We start from the raw sequence: 18,732 nt of genomic DNA, 5'->3' as shown, positions 1-18,732 counted from the left end.
TAATTCCTATTTGCAGAAGGGAGTGACAAAACTTTACCACTTGAAAGTTGAGATTCCCAAACTTTAGTTCTGAAAAAGGCTTGATTCCAGTTCTTTGATAATACCTCTCCCCTTGGGCAGGTAGTATCCCTATCTCTGAGCCAGAAGACCTGGTTTCAAGTCTTACCGGCTCCAGAAGTGTGTAACAATATCTCTGAACAGGTTGATTAAGAGAATATCGACAACATACTCTATCAATGTGTTCGACCAGGCCAAGCCCCTTCAAATCATTTCAATAAAGTAGTCCCAACCCTAACTTTGCTAGTTGCTTTAAACAGGTGTAACATGGATATTCCAGGAGAGATACAGCTGGTCAAAGCACTTCATTTTAAACAAAACAGAATTTATTTATAAGATTACCGAATGAAACACAAACAACAGAAAACAGTTTATAGAATAACCTACCTGAAAACCCAACAGATGATACCAATTTAAAGATGCTGTTCCCAATATTTGCAATAATCCCTATGAACACTCCCGGCACAAAAGGTAAAATCAAACAAAGGGGCTCAGAGGAGACAAGTCACAGAGAGAGGGTCAGCATGGACCTTCTCCCCTTGGTCCAGCAACTTCACAACCCTGACTGATTGCCAAAACTAAATCACACCAGAGAAGAGCTGAGCTGAGCCACTCCCCTTTCATTGTGCAAGTGTTCTATTTTTAAAAATTGAAGGCCTTTTGCCTGAGGCAGTATCTGTTAGCTTTAATCAAACTGGTCCTAAAACCATAGAATCCCTAAAGGATTCTACACCCTAAAGGATTCTCCTTAGATTTTTCAAAGTATCTGCTTTTATGACCTCTCTGGGGAAAAAAAACCAAGGGACAACATAACCGTGTTAAAAGAGCATCATCATATCAATACCTGATTTTTTCTGCATCAAACAATCGCTGAAGTGGCCTCTTGAATCTCTTCCTTTTAGCAAACCAGTCTTTCTGTGGGTTGAAACATTGAAAATATTCAGATGCTCATTGCACTAAATTAAAATGAGAAATCAAGAGCAATAAGCAACAATTCTTCAGGGCTAAGTGTTCAAATAAGATTAAGTTAGTTCAAGGCAAGAAGAAAATCTTTGTACAACACCTTCTCCCTACCTAGCAATTATTTTGCTTATAAAATGCAAGACAGGATATTTCTTTTATAATACTAATGACACAAAAAAGAAAGCAACTGGAGCTTATACCATTATTATCCATAGCTCCAGGTTACAACATACATGTAAAGGCTTATGTTGCTTCCTTTGGGGGACGTATTGATGGACTGCTATGTGGATCAGATTCACGTAAACAGCAAAGGGTTTGACCTTGTTCCAAATTGGTAGATTTGAGACCTGCCACTTTACCCTACCCCAGTGGAGGCTGCAGCACAGTGAGTTGGACCTGCTTCTAGCAGAGAACACACAAAGATGAAGAGGTAGAATGACACCATCATCAACACAATTAAATACAGCCTCAGTTCATGGTTCATACAGAATATCAACTTGTAACTGAAGATGGACTCTTACCAAACTCATCCGAGCTTTGATTCGCTCATGGTCAATTCTTGGGATCAGTTTCAGAGAAATGGTGTTCTGGCTTGGCTCAACATAGTCCACCTGAAAAAACAAGCAGCACATATTAAAAAGTCAATAGGTGAGACAGGGCGCCATAGCAAATACTAATATTTATGCTCACAGCCGAAAGGGAACATAATGGCTTCAGACTAAGCTCTTCCATTTTTACAGCACGATATAATGTTTGTGGTGCTAACATAAAATGGTGTAATACATACAAGTCTACAAATGCAGTTACCTGGAAACAGAGCTTGTCAAAAAACAAAAGACATATGTTTTCGCTCTGTACACAGCTCAACATTTACATAATTTACTGTGTCCATTGTTTGAATTCAGCCACTGCCCTAGTCTGTGTGTTTCATCAGCCAACTCGCTCACGGGGTGGGGAATTGGATCTTACATTACAAATGTACAATTTAAACATAGACCAGACCAGGTAACAGGTAATCCACAATCCAGCAAAGTCTGAAATCTAGGACAACCCTAGGTCAATAGGGTACTGGCATTAGGACACTATCTATATTAGACTGTCTGCCTGCTACGTCACACGGACTGCAAAGATAGAAAGCTTTACCTGTGCAATGTCATCCTTGTACAGACCTCTTTTCAGACGAACCCAGGATTTCGGTTTCAGGTTGGTCACCTCCTTCACCACCTTTAGCACGTCTGTCATTTCCTTGATAGGAACCATCTGTTGGTTCCAGTACCCTATCCGGAGGTTCCCCACACCCTCAATGGCCTGCTTGACATGAGTCTGTTTGTATGCCTCAACATAAATATACCCCTTCACATGCTCAGGGGAAACAACAGACTTGATCTGGATGGGCTACAGGCAAAAAGAAAAAAAGAATGAAAAATGTGTGCACTTTATTCAAAACAAAAACTTACAGTCTGAATACTAAATTCATCACAAAATCAACAGCATGCTAACACCAAACTGCAAGTTATTCACTACTACAAAATTTAAGCAATCGTGATTGAAGACAACAAAATGTGAAAATTCCAGTGCTGACAAATAATAAGTTAATGACTGAACATGGTCTTCCGCTCCTGCAATATACATTTCTCAAGCATCTTTAGAAAGGAAAAAAAAATCAAGAAATCAAACTTCTGATTTCTTAAATTGTATGGCTTGTATAATGCTAACAAAGAATTAGAATATCCTTTATTGTCACATGCATTCAGATGTCACCCCAGGTGGCATCATCTTAGATACAAAGGAATCCCATCCCATCCCATCCTATTGTATGTGGCTTTGGTCCAGAAAGGCAAGATAGTCTGTTCATTCTATTGTTTACTGAATTGATTATCTCAGTCAGTGTTTTAGCACCTTCAGAATGTCTGTCATTTCCTTGATAGGAACCATCTGTTGGTTCCAGTACCCTATCCGGAGGTTCCCCACACCCTCAATGGCCTGCAAGGCGGCACGGTAGCTCAGTGGTTAGCAATGCCACCTCACAGCACCAGGTTTGCATGGGAACATGCAGGTGGTGATGTTCCAAGACACCTGTTGCCCTTGCTCTGCTAGTTGGAGAAGGCTGCAGGTTTGAGGGTACTGTTCAAGGTGCTTTGGTGAGTTGTAGCACTGCATCTTGTAGATAATGCACACTGCTGCCACTATGCATCATTACTTCTCCACTAATGTGTTGAAGATGATGGATGGGGTGCCAATCAAACTTTGCCCTAGATAATGTTGAGTTTCTCAGGTCCGTTGGAGCTGCACTCTTCCAGGTAATTGGAGAGTATTCTATCATGCTCCTGACTTTTGACTTGTAAGTGGTGGACAGAGTTTGGGGAGACAGTTGGTGACTTACTCACTATAGAATTCTCAGTTTGTCGTCCTGCTGTTGTAGCCATAGTATTAATATGACTATATTAATTCAGCTTCAAGTCGATGGTAACACTTGGGACACAATGATATCGGGGAATTTAGCAATCTTAATACGATGGGATGTCATGGGGACATGGTTAGATTCTCTCTCATTTGAGCTGTCACTCCCAAGCATTTGTATGACAAAATGCTGCTTTGCACTTATTAGACCAAGCCTGAATGTTGTCCAAGTTTTTCTGTTTACAAATATGGATTGCTTCAGTATCTGAGGACTTGCAAATTGTGCAGTCATCAATAAATGTCCTGAGGAATGTTTGCTGTAATGTTCCAGGACAAAGGTGATTGGGCTCCCAACAAATCCCTGTAGAGGGTTTTCCTGGGTTCCCACTATGTTCAGTTTTGCAAAGACTCTCTTGATGCCACACTCAGTCACATATCTTGATATTAAAGGCAGTCAATCTCACTTCGCTGAGTTCAGCTGTAATGAAGTCAGAAGCCAAGTGGAACCCAAAATGAATACTGGGGAACAAGATATTGCCTTTAAGCGCTGCTTGATATCACTGTTGATTACCTGTGCCATCACTTGGCTGATGATTGAGACTAGATCAGTCAGGTAATAAGTGACCAGTTTGGATTGGTCCTGCTTTTGGTGGACAGGACATACTTGCACAATTTTCCACAATGTGGAAACAGATTGCCCAGAGCTGTAGTTAGTCAGTTTTTATTCCAATACTGGATGGTGTAATGGCTTTAGGACCATCCAGTTTCTTCAGCTGTTGATTTCAGGGTGTTTTTCAAAGAGGGATGGCACAAACTACTCATCTTCTTTGAAATGACTTGTACAAGGAATGAGAATAGCACAACAATTAAAATTCTTGGGAACACAACAATTCATCATTCTCTGAGATAATGCCATATTATAAGTCACTACGTATCTTAGAGAAACGCAAGAAAAGCATGAAACAGTCAAATCCTCAACTGCAGTACTGGAAAACTCGCCATTGGATGCTTGCATGTGCCTGTTGGCTAGCTCCACCAATAAAGAGATCCAAAGCTGCTGTTTAAGAACCATAAGGATACCTACTGAATCTGTAAACTGATAGGCGACAAATTTCCTCATCAGTGAAATAGCTGTTGCTCGTTCTTCACCGATCTGGAAAAAGGAAAGATAAATCAACTGACAATTCCAAGTTTTACTAACTAGGAATATGGAACATGAAAGCATTTTTTAAAAAATCTAACAGCAACTGCTTTAATGTGATACCAAACAGGAATTGGCATGTGAATATGCTTGTGAATACATGGGGCTTCTTCACATGTGAACAACCTGGAAAATCCAAGTTCAAGTGATTGCCAAATTCTCCAGAATCCCAAGCCACACACTACAACGTTGACATGTGTTAATAAAGCTCAGCTACAAAAATGATATGTATTTTGCATTTGCTGTTAAATGAAATACAGCATATCTCCAGATACGGCACACAAAGTTCTTTTGACTATGGAATTATTCAAATGGTTTCAAGTGGATGATTTCCACAGCAGTAACTTGACTTTTCTCTTCCTTGGTATAAAATTCCATTACAAACACAAGTTAAGCTAAAGAATGGCCAACCAAACTCAGTAACATCCATATTATCCACCGGTTGGGCCACTCTACTCAACTGGTAAATAGTACCCATCAATCTCACTAGAAAATAAGACTGTGCCCGGGGTGCAGATCACTTTTGTGGTGAACAAAGTTAATGAGGGGCCTTCTTTGCTCAGACCATTGAGTACAGGAGTTGGGATATCATTTTGAAGTTGTACAGGACATTGGTTAGGCTACTTTGAGTACTGTGTATAGTTCTGGTCTCTCTGGTATAGGAAGGATATTGTTAAATTGGAGAGGGTTCAGAAAAGATTTACCAGGATATTGTTGGGATTGGAGGATTGGCATTATAAGAGGAGGCTGAATAGGCTTCAGGAAAAATGTTGCTAAATTCATTCAGACTCCCAAGGTTGTCACTCTCTGCCAACATACATTTGGAAGCAATTTGCAGCCTTTTTAATGGTATAACAAGGTAGAATAAGCAATAGGGATAAATGGGACATTTTTAAGTTGGCTCTCATTAGTGGGGTTCCACAAGAATCTATGCTGGGGCTTTGCTTATTTACACTCAACATTAATCCCTTAAATAAAGAGACAGAGAGGAATGTATCCATGTACAAAGCTAGATGTTAAACAGCAAGGACACAAACAGCCTGCAAAGAGATATTAAGTGAGCTGGCAACAAGATGGCAGATGGATCATAATGCAAGGAAGAGCTGTGGTCATAAGGGAAAATTCATTCGCAGATTTGAAATCTGCAGCAAATGTTATCTTATATGGTGCTACAGCCTGGAATGACAATAATAGTTTGATTACAAAGCTGCAATCACATGTTTCCAGATATATATAATATTGTTGTCAACAATACATATTGCAATATGTATTTTATATATATTTTGCAATATATATTTGGCATGTTATTTTCATGCCATTCAGAAATGCATAAAGCACAGGATTGCATATGGGAATAACCATACCTTACATTTCACAGTCCACAAGTTAGGATCTCTGTGCAAATGAGGGAGAGACAAAACAGAATTAGTTGAGAGAACATATGCAGATTTTGGTCAATATAATGATATTCATTTCAAGTTTTGTAAAGTTCCATTAATCAGAGAATCACTTACTTAACACCAGGCAGTAACTGCTGCTGTGTGATGTCGTCTGAGAGTTCATCTGATGCACCATAGAAACTAAAAGAAGAGGAAGATGTTAGCAGGAACCAAACTGCTCAGAATATCATCTTGGACAAAGTGAGTCTCACCCACGCACATGGTACGGGATCAGAGCAAGCTAGGCAAGGCCAGTTAAAAACAGCTGAGACAATATATTATAGCAATGCATTCATACCTAAATATGTAAAAAACAGACTATGAGTAAACATCACAGTTCTGCATTCTTGTCAGTCGGTCACTTTCAACCCTGGTCTACGGTCACTATTGCCCGGTCTTGTATGAAATGGCAATCAGCTGAAAACCTCTGGAGCCACAAAAATACAATCAGACTTATAATATTAAGAGCTCTGTGCTAGGGGAGCAAGTAGTGCGAGGGCAGTATCACCAGACCAGCAATCCAGAGGACCAGGCAATTGCCCTGGGGACATAGACCCAAATCTGGTGAACTTCAAATTCAATTCATTAATCTGGAATCTAAAGCTTGTCACCAGTAATAGTGACCACAGAAACTTTGACTGTTGTGAAAATCAATATGGTATGTTAATGCCCTCTAGGGAAGGAAATCTGTCCTCTTTACCTGGTCTGCCTTATGTGACTCCAGATCCACAGCAACACAACTGATTCTGAATTGCAATAGCCTCGGTAAGCTACCCCATTCAAGGCCAATTACAGCGAAATCCTCAAAGTATTCAGAAAAAATAATACCTTGATACATAATCCTGATTGGGAGGGTGTTAGACATTCTGGTTTCATCCTGGATAGTTCACAAGTGTCCCTCCAAATGAGTGATAGTTTAGTTATCACTCAACAAAGCTTAGAAGAACAAGTTATTTGTCTCATCTTTTCTACAATCCATGTGAAACTACCACGATCGTACAGCCAAACAGCTCTCCCAATCCTCGACATTTCATACCAGCTTCCTATTCTTCATGAACCAAACAGATCCATTACATATAAAAATCAATCCCTTTTCCTGACAGATCAATAAAACAGTAGCAAAACTCCTATATATCCACCCTAAAGTTTAGCCATACAATGAGTTTTGAATCATAACATTTAATAATTTTTAAAAAGAAACAGAATACTTACTGATCTCCTGCAGTTGGCTTGGCATATTTATTCATATAATATTCACCAAGTTCCTCTTCTCTTTTGTCTCTGCAAGATGCATTGAATTATTAGCTGCATCATTCAAATAGGTGCCATAACTTACAGTGTATTATACAATTATCTGACATATTCAGAGACACAGCAATGTAAGTTACGTTACTGGGCTGTAAATCTAGAGGTCAGGACTGATGATTTAGAAACACTAATTCAATCCCACCACCGCAGTTGGAGGGTTTGAATTAAATAAATCTGGAATTTTAAAAAAAACACCAATAATTGACCACAAAAATCACTAAAATGTTTTAAATGTCCATCTGGTTCTTTAATGCCCTTTCAAGGAGGAAATCTACTATTCAATATGTGACTCCAGACCCACAGTTAATTTTGCACTACAAGAATTTGAACAATGAAAATTTATAATCCATTGTATGTGAGAACGTAATTTTCATCTTGTCTAAGTCATTAAGACAAGGTAACAAAAGTAAAGTTAAGAGGATTATTCTCAGGCCAATTTTGTTGGAAGTCTAGGTTATACACTTACTTGACTAAAAGTAAGGGGAAATAATCAGAGATAATATCCCTTAGATTTAAGAGTGGGGGAGGTGGAGTTTACCTCCAATGGTTCAGCAATCGTCTTGCCCCGGAGTGATCTTCATCAAGGACCAAGTTGTCAATGTTGGAGGCTATAGAGTACAAGAAAGAATATGAAGAGACAATGCAACAGCAGACAAATTAACGCCTACTTGTCAACTAAGATATTACAACAAGACTAAACTTTCAACTTTTGTCCTTTCCGAGTTGTAATTCCCTTATCAACACAAGAATTCAATGTCTATAGAGGTATACGTATCAAAGATGCCCAGTTGACTAAATATAAACTCAGTCTCAAAACAAAATCCAGGAACAAGTCTCACCACTTAGTCAATTAGAAAGCATTTTTAGACAAGATGGAGTAAAAAATGAGGTCTGCAGATGCTGGAGATCACAGCTGAAAATGTGTTGCTGGTCAAAGCACAGCAGGCCAGGCAGCATCTCAGGAATAGGGAATTCGACGTTTCGGTTATGCTCGAAACGTCGAATTCCCTATTCCTGAGATGCTGCCTGGCCTGCTGTGCTTTGACCAGCAACACATTTTCAGCTTAGACAAGATGGAAGCAAAGTGTCAATTCTAAATTACATTTGAGAAAGTCGAATGAAGTCACATCCCTAAATTTTCATTTTAAAATTGGACCCAAGAGAAAAGCAACTTACTAACTTTAAAAGATTTTACCTACAGGTAGAAATGTAATGTAATTGACTGCCATTGACAACTAGAGTTTTTCATTATTTTTGTCCCATGATTTTGGCTGAAGCTGATGGTTGCTGACTAACTGAGCTCTTCCACAAGCTCCAAAGCTTCAAACTTCTTTGTACATGTTATGTGGAAACACAACACAGTTACACTGTGGTTGCATAGACTAAACTACAATTCCCATTTGGAAGTTATTTAACATCACAAACAATAACAGATGAAATATCTCACCTCCAGGAAGTACTACATACTCAGTAATAGGTACTGAAAACAAAAAATGCTGGAAATCACACAGGTCGGACAGAATCCATGACTCTGACTCAGATTCCAGTATCTGTACTAATTTGCTCCTAATATGTAGTCTTGGGAACTTCAACCCTATTTTCTAACATATGCAAACTCATTCTTCAGAGAACACTTGGAAGCAATTTATCAGAAGATTTGGTCTTTTGAATTTGCCAGTTAGTCAACTGTGCTACGTTGAACTGAGGAGAGATAGTACTTTGCCCTTCTTGCCAGCGCATTTAAATATCAACAACCCTGCAACTATAGCAATTAACATGCTTGATTTATATCTCAGCTCTATGGGCTTGACAGCTATGCCCAACCAATGAAATCAACTCTCAGTTAAAACAACAGAGCATACGTTGAATAAGACGGTCAAGATGCCTTTATCAACATACCTTTCAAAAAGAACCCAGATTTCCAAATGTGACATATTTGCACAGGCTAGATTCTAACACTGAGGTGGATGTAACAAAAATCTCTATCTGTTCAGCTATTTGTGAATTGACCAGCAAGTAGCAGTATCCTGTGAAAGAAATGTAGGCAGTGCAACAAGTGATGCCCCATGGTGGGAGTTCCTATTGTGGAGTCAACTTAGTGATGTTGAATGTCTCAGTGAGAGAAGAAAGCAAAACAAAGACAGCTAACCCTCGCCTGCTCTCAAACAGACAAAAGCAAAGTAGAACAAAAGTACAGTTTGGAGCGTGCTGTCCACCTACGTGAAGAGTGAATGATGCAAAGAGGATGAAGAATAGAACGCTGTATCCATGAAGCATCTACAAACTGGATAACAAAGAAGTCCAAGTGCAAGATATCATCTCATGTTTGCTTTATATTGCATTCTGTTCACTTTAAAAAGCTGTGGATATGTCAGGGGAGACTAAAGATTCAGATGCTTGCTATGATAGTGTCTAATCTTACTCAGTTTGACTCATGACTTGAAAAAATGGAGTTACTGTTCATGTAAGTTGGCCATACCTAGTTTCTACCAGACCATCATTCTTTCAACTTCTCCACTATCCCTAAATTGTCAGAGTGGTTACCTGATCTAAATGAGCAGAATATTTCTCCAATGAAATAATAAATTTAAATCTCCTTTGCTGTCTTCAGTTCCCACTACAAACCCAGCTCTCTAGTTCTCCCCCAACCAACTGGGCTTCAACACAATTACTTATAACCTTGGTGTCATACTGGTCTCAAGCTGGTCTGTTGATCATGCATCTGTACCATGATTCAGACTGCCAATTTCCACCTCAGTAACACCAACTGACCCTGTCTCAATTCAGCTCGACTTAAATTCATGCTTGCCTCATTACCTCCAGAGTAAAAAGTGAGGTCTGCAGATGCTGGAGATCAGAGCTGAAAATGTGTTGCTGGTTAAAGCACAGCAGGTCAGGCAGCATCCAAGGAACAGGAAATTCGACGTTTCGGGCACAAGCCCTTCATCAGGAATGAGGAAAGTGTGTCCAGCAGGCTAAGATAAAATTATCTTAGCCTGCTGGACACACTTTCCTCATTCCTGATGAAGGGCTTGTGCCCGAAACGTCGAATTTCCTGTTCATTGGATGCTGCCTGACCTGCTGCGCTTTAACCAGCAACACATTTTCAGCTCATTACCTCCAGATTTAATATTCTAACATACTCAATTGTCCTCCTTTGTTCTACCCATCAAAAACGAGAGATTATCAACAACTCTGTTCACTATCTTCTTTTTTACTCACACATTGGATGTGGGTGCTGCTAGCTGGGCCAGCATTATTCTTGCCCATCCATAGTTGTCCTTGTGAGCTGCTTTCTAAGTCACTGAAATCTCCGTGCTGTACAGAGACTAACAAAATTGTTAGGGGAGGAACTCCAGGATGTTGAACCAATGACACTGTGGGATATATTTCCAAGTCAGGATGGCAAGTGGCTTGGAGGGAAACTTGCAAGTGGTGGGTTTTCCCAAGTATCTACAGCCCTTGTCCTTCTGAATGAAAGTGGTTGTGGTTGTGAAAGGACCGTACAAAGAGCTTTGATGAATTTCTGCAGTGTACCTTATGGTTAGTAGATACTGCTGCTACTGAGTGTTGGTGGTGGAGGATGTGGATGCAATACCAATCAAGTAGGTTGTGTCACTGATCATGCCATATGAGTGTTTTTTAAGATGCACTCATCCAGGCAAGTGGAGAGTTTTCTATCACACTCCTGTTTTATGCCTTGTAGATGGTGGACAGGGCCTGTAGCCTTTGCACAATCTAATGCCTCCAACCATTTCTTGCTACTACAGAGTGAATCAAGTTGGCTGAAGACTGACATCTGTGATGCTGGGAACTTTTAGATGAAGTCAAGATGCATCCTTAATTCAAAACAATCTCCAACCAGAAGTACGAAAGTGTTTCAGCCTTATCTTTAGCACTAACTGCTGGGTTCCCTCATCAGCGAGACGGGATATTTGCAAAGCCTCTTTCTCTATCGAGTTGTTCAATTGCACACCATGATTCATCACTTGATGTGGCAGGATTGCAGAGCTTAGACCCGACCCATTGTTTATGGAATCACTTAGCTTTGGCTATAACCGGCTCCTTATGCCATTTGGAACTCAAGTAGCCCTGTTTGGTGGCTCCTCCAGGCAGACACCTCACCTTTTGGCATGCCTAGTACAAGCTCCTGGCATGCATTCTTGCACTCTCCATTGAACCAGAGTTGATCCATTGAACCAGAGTTGGCTTGACAGTAATTGTGGAATTGGGGCTACATCAGGCCATGAGATTATAGATTGCGTTGGAAAATGATTCTGCTCCACAGAGCCTCATGGATGCCCAGTCTTCAGTGGCTTGATCCATTCAAAGTCTGTCTCATTTAACATGGCAATAGTGTCACACAACATTATGTAACGTAATACCAATCTAAATACAGGACTTTGTCTCCAATAGGACTGTGTGCTGGTCACTCTTACCAACACTGTCATGGCCAGATGCATCTGCAGATGGCAGATTGGTAAAGAGAAGTAAAGTATATTTTTCCATCACCACCTATTGCAGAAGACTCAGTTTACCAGCTATGCTCTTTAGACTCTATCAGTAAAGCTGCTGAGCGTAGTCAAACCACTCTGTGTGGACATTGAAATCCAGTCAAAGAACATTTGCGCCCTGCAGAGCTCAATGCTTTCTCTACGTAGCATGCAATATGGCGGTGTACTGATTCATTAACCAAGGATGAATGATGAATGCAACATGGTAATCAGCAGGAAATATCCTTGTCCATGTCTGACCTGATAGCTTGGTGTCAGGAGCCAGTGCTGAGAACTCCAAGGGCAATTTCCTCCTGATGGTACAGCACTATGCTGCCACCTTTGCTGGGCCTGGCCCACTGGTGAGACAGGACCTATCTAGCGATAGTGATGGTAGCGAAGGGATATTGTCTGTAAGGTATGAATCTGGAGCTGTTGCTTGACTAGTTTGTGAGACAGCACTCCCAATTTTAATACTAGCCACACCCAAAATATTAGAAAGGAAGACTTTGCAGGGTCGATATGTTTTTCTTTTGTTGTTCTTTCCAATGCCTAGGACAGTGCAAGGTGATCTGCCTGGTTTGAGTTTTTTTTTAGATTTTCTAGTGATTGTTACAACTGAATAGCTTGCTACACCATTTCAGAGAGCAGTTCAGAGTTAACTACCTTACAGAGTCTGGAGTCACACGTAGGCCAGACCAGGTCAGCAGTTTCCTTCACTAAAGGACATTAGTGAACCAGATAGGTTTTTCTGACAATCGACGATAGTCACTGTCAGAATCTTAATTCCAGATTGTTACTGAAGTCAAATTCCACCATCTACCATGGCGGGATTCCAACCTGGGTCTCCAGAACATTACCTAATTAACAGTCCAGCAATAATACCATCACCTGCTTTCCCTTGTACTCGCACCAAGCTCATATCACCTATCACCCTGGTGCTCTCTGATCAACTTTGTCTCAAAGAACAAATTAATATTAAAACTCTCATTCTTGCTTTCAAATGTTTCCAAAGCCCCTCTCTCTCTGTCAGTGATCTCCTCTAACCCCACAGCTATCACAGAAGTCCATATTTCTTTGATTCGGGCAGTTTGAGCATTCCCCATTCCCATCTTTCTGGCATTAGTAGTCATATGTTCAGCTGCCCAGACTCTAAAGCTCTGGAATTCCCTCTACAAATCCTTTTTAAGATGCTCATAAAGACACACCTCCTTGACAAAGCATTTGGCTTCTCCCTAATATCAGTTTGTGGTTAGGTATCAAATTTTGAGTTACAAGACTTCTATGAAGTGGGACACTTTATGACTTTAAGGTGCTATGTAACAACAAAGCGGCATTGTTGCATTTCATGAAGTAGTAGTGAAAGCTGGACTATTATTTTAACAGCCACCAAGCAAATGAAATTACGAGATTGACAATGTTCTTGCAGGAAAGCAAGGATAATTAGATGGATCAATGTGGTACATCATATAATTTTAAATAACAGCCTAAATGAAATCAACTGCAAGGAAGAATACGTATGCACACTTGACCTTGAAATTCCACTATGTTAAGATTAGTGATGGAACATCACAAGTTTGCATGGTTCTTTAACATTCAACTGGTGTTAGCCCAAATAAATGTTCAGCATACTGCAGATATTATGAGTCTCAGGGTTAATAGAAATGTTTACACAAATTAATTAATTACAATGGAAAACAGAGGAATGTAGTTAATATTCACATGGTGCAATTTCAAAGCCTCAAATAATTATGATCAATAGACTAATTTGCATTAATATCAAACAATATGCAGAATTGTGCACGTACCTTCAATTTCTTCTGTTCAGAAGGCAACACAGTAAACAGCCAAATAATACCACCAAAATCAATCACATGGTGAACGGGGAACAAAAATGTAAGGACAAAATTAAAACATGGCACATAAGCAGGAATGTATGATGTACATTAAAAACAGAAATGAAACACATAGAAGGGCAAAATGGACATGTTTTCAAAGAGAGAGCACTCAAACTGAAATGCTAAATTACCCTTTTACTAGATACTGTATAGTAGGCCTGATTAAAACAAAACAACTAGATTTTTAAACATGAACCCTACTCATCTCTTCAAGCACGGGTGATTGGTATCTTACTCCACATGTATTACATACAGGGAGGAAAGCTGATACTTTATTTATCTGTTAATGCACGTTCCATGATAGTATAAAGAAAGTGCAAATCCTATGTCCTGCTGACAAGTTAATCACAGTGATAACCAGTTAATTGATGAACATGAACTTTTAAAAATAGAAACACAACTGCTAGAGTCTTCATAAACTGCATTCTAGGGCCACCTCATTATCAAAAAACCTGTTGCCTTTGCAAATATGAAGTGCTCAGATTGACACAGCAATTGCAATGGTTTACATTATAGGGGCTATCAGGTTAACATTATAGGGCTTGCAGACAGAAGGAAGAGCACTTTTTTCTGAAGACTTTTAAAAAATCTATTTCATGTACCCATTAGCTCACCTCTCCACAGCTCACGTCATGCGTCTGCTCCAACTTAATTCCAAATTGCTAACTTACAGAGAATAGAATACTGAAGTCTGATCTTAAGAAATAAACTCTAAACAATAAATCTGTCTTAGATATTAAAGCAGGTTTTAATGGTCCAATTTAAATATTTTGCATTGAGTATTCAGTAGATACCTTGAGGTGATCACAACTCCCTGAAGACTGGACACCATTACCTGAACAGGCCTTACTTGAGCATTACCTGAATACGTTGCCGTTTTTAAACACATACCAACAATAACCTTGAGCATTATCAATTCGAAGTATCTGAACAGTCCATGTACAGGATGACTGTACATATTACTACACTTTGTGCTTGGTAAATAATGCCACTGTACAACCAAAGTTTCAGTACTGCAAGTCAGCTTGAAGTAAAAGAAGCTGAAATCATTTATCAAAGCAGTCTGAATATATTTCAAGCATTTTCAATACTGATTCATGGGACATGACTATTGCTGGTTAGGCCAGCATTTATTACACATCCTGAACTGCCCTTAAGAGCGTGGTGATGGTGAATTGCTGCAGTCCATGTGCTGTAGGTACACCTGGAGTGTCATTAGGGATGGAATTCCAGGATTCTGACCCAGTGACACTGAAGAAAATATGATATATTTCCAAATCAGGATGGTGAGTGGCTTGGAGGGGATCTTAGGGTGTTGGTGTTCTTATGTTTCTGCTATCCTTGCCCTTCTAGATGGAAGTGGTCGTAGGTTTGAAAGGTGATGTCTCAGGATCTTTGATGAATTTCTGCAGTACATCTTGTACATGGTACACACTGTTGCTAATGACTGCCAGTGGTGGGAGGAGAGGATGTTATGTATTATAGATATCCCTCACTGTCGCAAGTTTAAATTGGAAAGGTAGTAATTTAGAAAAAACAAAAAATGGTAGCCGATATAACTTTCAAAAATACTCATTTTAGGAAGTAAGGGCGACAACAAATCAAAATTTTCTTCTTGCTTTAGTTTCTCTGCATTTTCGACTTTTCTTCTTAAAAACCCAATAATAGGTGGAGGTAAAGCTCAAAGAGAGAGAAAAATAGGTGGATAGACAAGGGGTGATTAAAGATCAGCCTGGGATAATAAATAGTTACAACTGGAGGCTACTAAAAGCTGACAGCCCATGTGATGACAACTCATGCGTGGAGATCAGGGAGACAAGCCATTTCAACACACCAGCGTGTTCCCTGGCCAACATCTCTGTTTCAGGTTTGTTGCAGTGCTCAGTGAAGCTGAACGCAAGCTAAAAAAAGCACTTCATTTTCCACTTGGGGACTCTGCAGCCTTCTAGACTTAATATCAGGCTCACCAATTTTAGGGGTTGAGGCCACATCCTTCCTCCTACCTCCCCATACACTAGATCTTGCCATAGCTGCTACCATGCATAACCCATTGTCAGCTGCTAATCACCCCCATTAGCACTTATTCATTCTCCCAAACTGACCTGTAACCACTCCTTTGTCTATCCCACTGTTTTTCTCTCCCTTTGGGCTCTATCCCCACCTATCATTTACTCTCAACCCTCCACCTACTCTGTCTTCTGTATAAATAACAATCTTTACCCAGCTACCATCAGTTCTGGAGAAGGGTCACTGGACCCAAAACATTAAATAAAACTTTTAAGTTGCCTGACTGGAGCCAGTATAGGTCAGGAAACATATTGATGACGGGTGAATGAGGCTTGGTAAGAATTAGAATACAGGTAGAGGTTTGAATAAACATGACAAATTCGGCTCAGACATTTTCAGACCATAATGGAAACTCTAGTTTTTGTTATGTAAGCCAACTTCAGCGCAAAGGCGAACCGCAGCACTGGCTGTTGCCCTGGGATGAGATCAGTAAATTAGAAGGTCACATTGGGTCAATGCAGCTTAGAACCCCTAGATGGGAAACAGAAAAATCCAGCAAAAATAAAAATGGATGGATATAATCAGGTCAGGTAGCATTTGTGGAGGAAGAAATGAAATTAATGATTTGAGTCTTTGGTTAATTTAAAGTAAATATAAAAGTAGGGAAGGGGGACGGGAGGCAAGAGCAAAACAGGAGAGGTGAAATAACAGAAGGAATGATGGTGCAAAGTGATAATGGGACAAGAAATATGGGACAAAATAAGATGTAAATACAAAATATCCAGCTCTTGTCCTTTTGAAAATGACAGAGGTCATTTGAAATAGCTGAACTCCTGGTGAAGTTTAGAAGGCTGTAAGTGGCCCAGATGAAAGATAAGATGCTGCTTCCTGAGCTTACACTGACCTTCACTTTAACAGTGCAGGAAACCAAGATCAGAGAAGTTGAGTGGGGCAAAAAACTAAATTGGTGCTAAAGGAAGTGTGGGTTATACTATGGCCTGTTTGTTCTGACCTGTATAGGGGAAGCAGAATCATAAGTAGACAGCATAGCATACTAAATTGAAACTACAAATAAAACAATGCAACTGATGAGCGGCACATTTTGCATCTTCTGCATTTACATAGAAAGTGAGAAACAGGCCAGTTGGTCCTTCTGCTTGTAATTACATTTAAAATATTCAGCTGCATAGAATTCATAGCAGAGAAATATCACAACATAGTACACATGGTAACAGATATTGTGTAGAATAGGCCATATTGGAAAAAGTTTCTTGGCACTTGTTCAGCAGAGATTACTTTTTCAATTTTTAAAAAACTACTATTGTCTCTAATTGAAGATTGCTTCAGGTGTTCCAGGTCCTGTCTTAGATACAAAGATACAATACATTGCTACATTAGAAACATCTCGAGACAAATACGGGTGCATCAGGTAAATGGGTTAACAGGTATTAGAAAGCGCAAAAGTGACACACTTCTTTTAGTGCCCTTAATTTCAGGCGCCTTTTATATATTCACTGAAGTTAAGCATAAACATTACACCAGTAATTTTTGGGCGGGACGGTGGCACAGTGGTTAGCACTGTTGCCTCACAGCGCCTGAGACCCGGGTTCAATTCCCGACTCAGGCGACTGACTGTGTGGAGTTTGCACGTTCTCCCCGTGTCTGCGTGGGTTTCCTCCGGGTGCTCCGGTTTCCTCCCACAGTCCAAAGATGTGCGGGTCAGGTGAACTGGCCGTGCTAAATTGCCCGTAGTGTTAGGTAAGGGGTAAATGTAGGGGTATGGGTGGGTTGCGCTTCGGTGGGTCGGTGTGGACTTGTTGGGCCGAAGGGCCTGTTTCCACACTGTAAGCAATCTAATCTAATCTAAACACGTAATAACATGAAAGATCAGAGATGAAGCCTATGTTATTAAATCTTTTAAGTTTTATTACTGCTGAATCACAATCCTTACAACTAGATTACCTGCTTGGTGACCTCAAACCGATTACTGTGGTGCATATATACAGAAAGTTGGGTTTGTAGATAGCTTTCTATAAAGATAAGCATGAGGGATAGATCCCTTTCATTTAATCACATCCTTTTAGAAAATAACCCAAATATCATTGCACTTTTATATTCACCTGGACAAGTGGAGAGGGTATCACTTAAATGTTTCATCCAAAACAAAGCTTTTGAGACTTCCCAGTTTTATTTACTATTCTTGTTTCTTCTTGCCTGTGAGGTTTGTAGTCGCTCCTCGACATATTGGTACAGACCATGCCATGTTTTTAAATTGAACATGGGGTCAGAAAGGCTACCTGGCTCAGTCCATTTGTTCACTCCTAATGCCAGGTGCAGTTTCCCTCCCAGTCACCTTTTACATTAACTCTAGGAATAAAATGGTTCTAGGTAAAGTACAAGTGTTAGAGAAAACAGGTGATTAAAGGGTGCGGACATGATGGAGAGACTTAAAGAAAAAGGAAGTAAAAAATTAAAGTATGTGAGTGAAGGCAAACAGTAGATAACAAAAGGGAGAGAATAACTACGTGGGATAGAAACAGAGACAAAAGCATGGGCATATGACCTTTAAAACAGTTTGTCTTTAAAATAATGCTTGGAGAAAGCAACTGGTTAACATCTGAAACCAAGGCAGCTTAACCTCATCCAGGACCAGTAAATGAGTTATTGTAGGTATGAACAAGGTGATTAACTAGGTTCTGATAAACACTTCTGGCTGTATAGTTATAACATGCGCCTATGTAAGTTACTAGCATGAATACCAGTAACAATCTTAATTGAATTAGCTTCTAACTTGTGAGCCCTTTCATTTTTGAACAGAAGTGGAGGCATTATAACCAACTGTTACATTTTTCAGTTACTACATGTAATGAGAACATACAGATGAAAGCCGAATACAAAGGCTAATTATTTCATATAGTTTGTTTATAAAATCATCTACATTGATCTAAAACACAATAGGGAGGAGA

General features: G+C 39.8%; 1 protein-coding gene across 1 annotated transcript in view; it reads right to left on the bottom strand.

Moving 5' to 3' along the window:
* supt5h (SPT5 homolog, DSIF elongation factor subunit) overlaps positions 1 to 18,732 on the bottom strand; it is a 79,139-nt gene that overhangs the window by 46,397 nt on the left and 14,010 nt on the right. The window contains 9 exon segments of the mRNA XM_060856267.1: positions 902 to 972; positions 1,542 to 1,631; positions 2,164 to 2,415; positions 4,505 to 4,573; positions 5,986 to 6,016; positions 6,136 to 6,201; positions 7,273 to 7,341; positions 7,907 to 7,976; positions 13,670 to 13,681. Coding sequence (XP_060712250.1) covers positions 902 to 972; positions 1,542 to 1,631; positions 2,164 to 2,415; positions 4,505 to 4,573; positions 5,986 to 6,016; positions 6,136 to 6,201; positions 7,273 to 7,341; positions 7,907 to 7,976; positions 13,670 to 13,681 — 730 coding nt within the window.

This window comes from Hemiscyllium ocellatum, chromosome 47 (genome assembly GCF_020745735.1).
Source record: "Hemiscyllium ocellatum isolate sHemOce1 chromosome 47, sHemOce1.pat.X.cur, whole genome shotgun sequence".
Lineage (NCBI taxonomy): Eukaryota > Metazoa > Chordata > Chondrichthyes > Orectolobiformes > Hemiscylliidae > Hemiscyllium > Hemiscyllium ocellatum.
The sequence above is the reverse complement of the archived record's forward strand: the minus strand, read 5'-3'. Positions and strand labels throughout refer to the sequence as shown.